Source organism: Gekko japonicus, unplaced genomic scaffold, assembly GCF_001447785.1.
Source record: "Gekko japonicus isolate JY-2015 unplaced genomic scaffold, Gekko_japonicus_V1.1 scaffold697, whole genome shotgun sequence".
Taxonomy (NCBI): Eukaryota; Metazoa; Chordata; class Lepidosauria; order Squamata; family Gekkonidae; genus Gekko; species Gekko japonicus.
Genome location: NW_015160230.1, coordinates 591,230 through 598,361, shown reverse-complemented (window position 1 = coordinate 598,361; position 7,132 = coordinate 591,230). Strand labels below are relative to the sequence as shown.

At 47.2% G+C, this 7,132-nt stretch overlaps 1 protein-coding gene across 2 annotated transcripts in view; it reads right to left on the bottom strand.

The window, feature by feature from the left end:
• Positions 1–7,132, bottom strand: part of LOC107111207 (copine-5) — a 218,419-nt gene that overhangs the window by 9,314 nt on the left and 201,973 nt on the right. For both annotated transcript variants that reach the window (XM_015412140.1, XM_015412147.1), the window contains 3 exons: positions 5,404–5,585; positions 4,429–4,556; positions 3,692–3,794 (listed from right to left, as the gene is read on the bottom strand). In XM_015412140.1, coding sequence (XP_015267626.1) covers positions 3,692–3,794; positions 4,429–4,556; positions 5,404–5,585 — 413 coding nt within the window. The remainder of the gene's footprint in view (positions 1–3,691; positions 3,795–4,428; positions 4,557–5,403; positions 5,586–7,132) is intronic.

The following is a 7,132-nucleotide window of genomic DNA, read 5'->3' as shown; positions in this document are numbered from 1 at the left end:
TGGAGCTGGGCGGCCTGGCCCACCAGGGCCTGGAACGGGGGGGGGGGGTAGAGGAGAAACGACGAGCCCCATGAGTCTGGCAAAGCCAATGCCGCTGGGGGCAGGGAGAGCCGCGGCAAGAGAAGGGATGAGGCTGGGCATCCTGGGCCACTGAGGCCTTGAAGGGGGGGAGAGGGATGAGGCTGGACAGCCTTGCCCGCAGGGGCCTTGAGCAGGGGGCGGGGAAGAATGAGGCCTAGCGCCCTGGCCCCCCACTGCCTCGAATGGGGGGAGAATGAATGAGCCCTACCGACCTGGCCCACCAGGACCTCGAACGGGGGGGGGAGTGACGAGGCCTGGTGCCCTGGCTCACCGGGGTCTTGGATAGGGGATGGGGGAAGAGACAAGGGGAGCCGCAGCCGGACGGCCTGGCTAGAAACCGTTGTATTTATTATCACAATTTATTATCCCTCATCTGGAATAAAGCTGATAGGGCAGTAAATGGGATCAGTACGATTGTTTGGTTGACTTGGCACAGATACCCAGAATCAAAGACAGTCTTAATGGTAAACTTAACCTTATAGCAATTTAGGCCTTCTTACAGATATATGGCCATTTTTGGAGATTGGGAGATTCCTTTATCTGACAACTGATGGTAGTTTGAATGCTCAGTTACCCATTCATGATGGGTGGCAGTGCAACTCCCAGCCAGACCAACACTTGGAGAATGTGTGCTAGTTTGGGCTTTTTCTGCAACCCACAAGACCAGCTCTTGTGACAGCTACATCACAGCACAAGACAGGCTGTGGAATCTTTCCTCCCTCAAGCCATAGGAAGCATTAACAGCAAAGAGAGTCTTTGGATTATAAACACTTATTTTGGTTAAGTTAGCTGCTGGCTATAGTACAGCGCAAGGTTCTCCAGCCTTTTCGAGCCTGTGGGCACCAATGACCCTTCTAAGTTGTGGAATCTTGTGAGGAAAAATTCCACTTTGTGAGCTACTGGCATTACAGTTGTAAGCAAGCGATTTGGCTACTGCATAAATTAGTTTGCTCTGGAGCCATCCTTCCTGAGCGAAGACAAAAATCTGTGAGCCGGAGGTTAAAAAAACTGTGAGCTAGCTCACACTAACTCAGCTTAGAGGGAACACTGATGGGCACTGTTGGAATTCTAACACAGTGTGGTGTCTACAGCAGGAAGTGAAGACAGCCACAAAATGGCTGCCACAGCTTACCTTCAGACACAAAGTAAAGATCTTTGTGCTGTGGTGGCGACTGCTGCCAAAGCAACCTTTAAAAAAACCTGGATGACCAATCAAATCTTCAATAGCCAATCTGAAGCTCGGTTGGCTAAAAGCCCCACCTGGCACCTCCCACTTTCTAACAACATTGGGTGGATGTAAAAGAAGAAGAGATTGGATTAATACCGCACCCTTCCTCTTCCCTCAACAGACACCCTGTGAGGCAGGTAGGGCTGAAAGAGTTCTGAGAGAACTGCTCTTGAGAGAACAGCTCTGAGAGAACTTATGACTGACCGAAGGTCACCTGGCTGGCTGCATGTGGAGGAGTGGGGAATTGGACCCTGTTCTCCCAGATGACAGTCTCCCACTCTTTACCACTACACCAAACTGGAGTCAGTGGACAGCATGGCATCCATGGACACCACATTGGGGAGCCCTGGTACAGTGTCAATCTAGCAAAACATTGGCTGTGGTCACACGGAGTATTAGCCATGCTACAGAGATGGAAGATAGGCGGATTTTCCGGGCGCGATCACACCGCAACATCTGGGAAGCGTAGAGCTCCCATGGTGAACCCGAGGCTTCCCGCCGAAGATGCGGTGTAAAAAACTAGTACCTCTGAGGTACTCGTTTCCGGAAACCGTGGGGCAAGGGCGGGCGTCTGATCGCGTTTCCGGTGGTAGTTCGTGGCATCCGGCGCCTGCCCATGTCCCGTCGCAAAAAGGTTCCCCCCCCCAAGTCTCCACGGGATGCACACATGCACCCAATTGCGCATGCGCAAACTTCGGTTTAAAAACCCCCACAACCCTGTTTGCCACAGCAGCAGCACCTAGCCATTGCTGCTGTGATCGCGCCGCACCGCTTCTTTGCCGTGCCACAGGATTGTCGTGTGATCGGCACCTCTCCCCGAACCACGGGAGGTCGGCGGGACATGTGATCCGGCGGCCGCGCGTTAGTTTGCTCTGGGGCAAACAGCCATGCTCCCCCCTGAATTTTCTGGCCCGTGTGACCGGGACCATAGTTGGTCTTTTGTTGGCACACTTACATATCTAATTTTGATCACATTATCTACTTGCAGGTTTTGGTCCTTTAAAAAAAAACACCCCAATGCAGTATCCAGTGGTTATATAGAAAAAACATCTGTGTGATTTATAATCTCTGCCATGAAGGGCAGATTTAGTCCTGGGTAACAACTGATTACTACCACCATACAAAAACACATAGCATCTCCCCCCCCTGTTTTCTGTTTTATCAGGTGAAAACTTTCTGTTTGCATAAAGACAAACCTTCCCACTCTTTTCCTGACCCTAATGTTCTTTTACTTGCTAATGGGTTTTGCCATTATGTAATTTATCACGAGGGAGAAGAAATCATAGTGATATCTCCTGCTTTCCACTCTGCCTCCACTAATGCCTTCAGGAACCTTGTTTGTATTTAACACACTCTCTCGGTCTCATTATCAAATTATCTAGTTCCCTTTTCTTCCCCTCCAGCAGTCACTGATTGTTCTCACTGTTAAACACAGAAGCAGTAATAATAAGAAATCTTTGCCTGAGCTGATCTGTGGCTGCACCGTAACGGGGGACTGCAACAACAGTTGCTTAATAACAAGCAACACTCATCACTGTTTCATCCCTGAGCACCATACATGGAAAGGGTCAAAGTGGTGGCAAACATTGAAAGGGGAAAATTGCCTGAGGAAGCTGCTGGGTGTTAAAAGCATATTGTGTGGTAAATAGGAAGCTTCTGACAGTTCATGTGATCTTCATGGGCTGGGAGACCCAGGTTCAAAGTCCACTTGAGCCACAAACTAGGTAGTTACTGGGCAAGCCTTAACTTTTCACTGAGGTCTCAGAAGAGAACTGATGTTAGCATACTGGTAGGCAGAGGGAGCTGGACAAATCCTGCTTCAAATCTTACTTCATTCATCTAGTCATTGGATGGCTTTGGGTGCCCCATCTGTAATATCTGGGCAATAAAATTACACTGTCCTACCTTACAGGGCTGTTGGAATGGCTACTGGGGCAATGCATGTGAAATAGTCTAAGCACTATCAGAATGCTAACTATGAAGAGAAGCAGAAATGATATATTAATATAATTAATATGCAGTCAGAAACCAGCTACATGGTGGGCAACGCAAGCAATGCATTGACAGGGAAATACCTAGACTGTGTATTTCTGGAGACCTTTTCAAGTGGTGAACAGAGATCTGTGCTACTGTAACATTGTATCATTTTCCCACCTAGAAGCTTCAAGTGGTGAACATTGTATCATTTTCCCACCTAGAAGCAAATGCCAGGAACATGAACATCCTAACATAATCCTGAGCCTTTCAAAAGCGGAAAGTTTTTCACCCTGACAGACAGAAGAGCATTGGCACAAGGCAATGTTTTGCTTGTCTTCCCACCAGAACCTACAGCACCCTTACAATCCTGTGCCACATGGAGGAAGCAGAAGCTGTGCTACTTACATTGACTATAGCTTCTTTCGTCTGGGCCATGTCTGATATCACACCATCCGTGATGATGAGCAAAACAAAATATTGGGAACCGTCTTGCACAGCAGCTGCGTACCTGAGGGGAGGGGAGATCTCATGAATATTGGGGCAGAGGCAAGGCAGTCTGAATGTTCTACTAAACTGATCTCTTTCTGTAAGCCCAAAGACTGCCATTACCTAAACACAGAGGGGCCTTCCCCTACTCTTGTGCTCTTCTGAATGTAGGGGTGGGGGCAGAGAAAAACTTTGGGAACCTCAGGTAGCTCTCGGCCACTTTGCTGCTCCCTGGATCCTTGAACCATACACACTCTAGATCCCTCCCTTCTCCTGCACTTGTCACCTATTCGGACTCTCGTAAGACGAGTTCAATATGTGTAAACACATTGAAAAAGTCAGCTCATGTCTTCACCTTAAAAAAAATACACTATTCATTGTGAACTGAGCTTAGATCTTCCTAGTTTCATAAAGCCAAGGACCAGCTTTAAACGCTGCTTTCATTCTGTGTGATGTTGTCCGTTATCATACCTTCAGGCATCCAGTCGCCACACAGTTACCTGCAGTGAGTTTGAAAGAAGCCACTGCAATGCAAGTGGTCATCTAAATCTGCCTGCAACAATGGAATTAGGCTCCCCGCTGCCCACACCTCAATGCAAACTGCAGAAAATCTCTGCTATGCATTGTGAGGATCATCTTGGACTGGAGGGGCATACCTAGCTACGTGGTTAACCACCGGTGCAAAATTAGTTGGGCCATAGAGCTGGACAGTCTTGAGGCTGTCGTGATAGGCTTCAAGGATTCCCTCTATTCCACTGCATTGAGGATTGTCAGAGTTGCCGTTCTGCAGCAGAGAAAGAGAGTGTTAGGGTGAAAGTTCCCAGTCAGAGGCTGCTTCCTTGCCCTCTTTAGATTCTCCCTCTTATTTCAACATCTGCTTCAGTTGATAACTATGCATTAGCATAGATTAGCATTCTAGCCAGAGGCAGTTACCGAAAGACTTGAGAACGAAGGACTCTCCCTGGCAGGAAGCACAGATATGCCTGATACTATAGGAACAGCCTTCCCTGGAGATTTAGAGGCATGGCAATCTCAAACCAGGGACAATGTTGCAAATGTGGAAACTCTAAGTCATAGAGAATGAAAGCACTTCAAACCCAGTTTTTGTTCTAATCTAGCCTCAGGAACCCCAGCTATATCCAGTGAGAATCAAACCATGACCCAGGAAAGCAAAGCCCACACTTCACAGAAGTGTGTGGTGATGGCCATGAGTTTATGTGGTATTTAAAAACAGATTATTCGAATGCACGGAGGGCAGGTCTATCAATGGCTGTTAGCCATTAACATGAAATGAAATCTCTGTGACGAGAGACTTGGCTCCTCTGTATGCATTTGCTGGGAAGGAACAGCAGAAGGGGGCCTTCATCTCATATCCATGGGCTTCATGGGAGCATCTGACTGGCCACGGCGGAAAAACAAATGCAGGCCTAGATGGACCTTTGGTCTGATTGCAACCAGGTTGTGCTCATATCCTTATTTTCTCAAAGTTTTTGCTTTCAGCAGAACAAAGACTTCTGCATCATCAGAGAATGTGGGCAAGTTAGGCTGTCTGGCTCTATTGAATCTGAAATAACGTAAAATTCCGCTGCTGTTTCTGAATGCTGAAATGATTCAAAGGGAGGTGTCAATACCAAGGGGAACTCATGAGACACATGGCCATCAGGTGGTATTTTGGCTCCAAACCCAAGTGCTGGGAACATTTTGTCACTGTCATAGTCCTGGATGATCTCTCCGACAGCCTTCAGTGCCATAGCGTATGCATTGAGCTGGTAAGGATTCATGTAGTGAAGGGAAGTAGACTGAGAGGGATTGCCTGCCAAGGAACAAAAGAGAAAAAGGGAGCCAGAACAGTCACTGGGCCATCACCATACATCTACTCGGCAGCAAAATTCAGAGGAAACTCTATGCAATCTGCAAGTGGTGTATAGTAAGAAAACGCCTGATGTTACATGTTTTGAGCTGGTCCATGCAAGTTGTGCCAGTATGTGTTCTCTTAAAAGACACATACAGTTCTCTAAAGCATTAATTCTCCTCCTGAGTTTGGTTAAAAAGTCTGGCCACTCAACAGGCAATACAAATTGGGGGGGGGGGAGAGAAAGCTGCCTGTGAGGAATCGCAAGGAGGAGCAACCATTGGGAAAGTGTCCTTGCCCAGTCAGCAACAGCATGAGACTGCAGAGGTCTGGAGCTACATGAACACTTTCCCACTCCACTAGGCCCAAACCTCGAGCTGTAATGCAACTACTCTGAAACCCTGTTTACTATGATTTGAGGGTAGGTGAGCAGGAAGTTGACCATCTTTCCCCAGACATGGAGGAGGGGACACCTTTACCTCACCGTATCTGTGCTATAAGGTAAACACACCTGATCCTATTTTCACTCCCCTATAATCAAATCTGTGCATTCTATGCAAGTGATCAATGAATTTAAATACTTGAGGATTATATTCCAGTTGAATTTATCATGGTCTAAGTACATAAGACCGTAAGAGAAGCCAATGTTGGATCAGGCCAATGGCCCATCCAGTCCAACACTGTCACACAGTGGCCAAAAATATCAGGTGCCATCAGGAGGTCCAGCAGTTGCCACCTGCTTAACTAGCATTAAATCTGGGTCCAAGAGCACCCACAGAACATAGGTCTGTTCGTTCCAGGAGAGTGCAACCCCATCCAGAATGGGTGACACTTTAAATCTTGGCTCAGACCCTCCTGTCACTGGTAGCACTTCTGTCTTCTCAGGATTTAAGATGCTGAGGATGCTGTACTCTTCACAGTTTAAAGACTAAGAAGGGGTCCAATTAATTAAGATTAGAAGTTCTTCCCTTCCACCTGGTTTCTTTTATACAGGACAAGTTTTCCATCCTACATTGATGGTGAGGAATTACAGCTGGGTGGGGGGAGGAATACCTCAGAACCTTCCCTGCATCCTCATTTACACACCTGCACTTTCAGAATATGTGCTAAAGGCTCAGGCTGGTTAATTTCTCTCCTGACCTCAATATTATATGCCTCCTGGAAAACAATGAGCCTGCTCAGCCCTTCTCAGACCATTTATCACCCCTTCTTTATTTAAATGTGTACATTAATATTGTTCTGCATACCTTGAGAGTTCCCCAACTATGCAGAAGGCCCAATCTTGTATCTCTGCAGAGGTGGGATGAATTACTGGGAATCTTGTAATTTTCTGCCCCACCCCTACCCCAGTGCTCCCTCTAAGTGTGAATTAGTGTGAGCTTGCTCACAGTTTTTTAGCCTCCAGCTCACACATTTTTGTCTTAGCTCAGGAAGGATGGCTCCACAGCAAACTAATGTATACAGTAGCCAAATTGCTTGCTCACAATTTTAATGCCAGTAGCTCACAA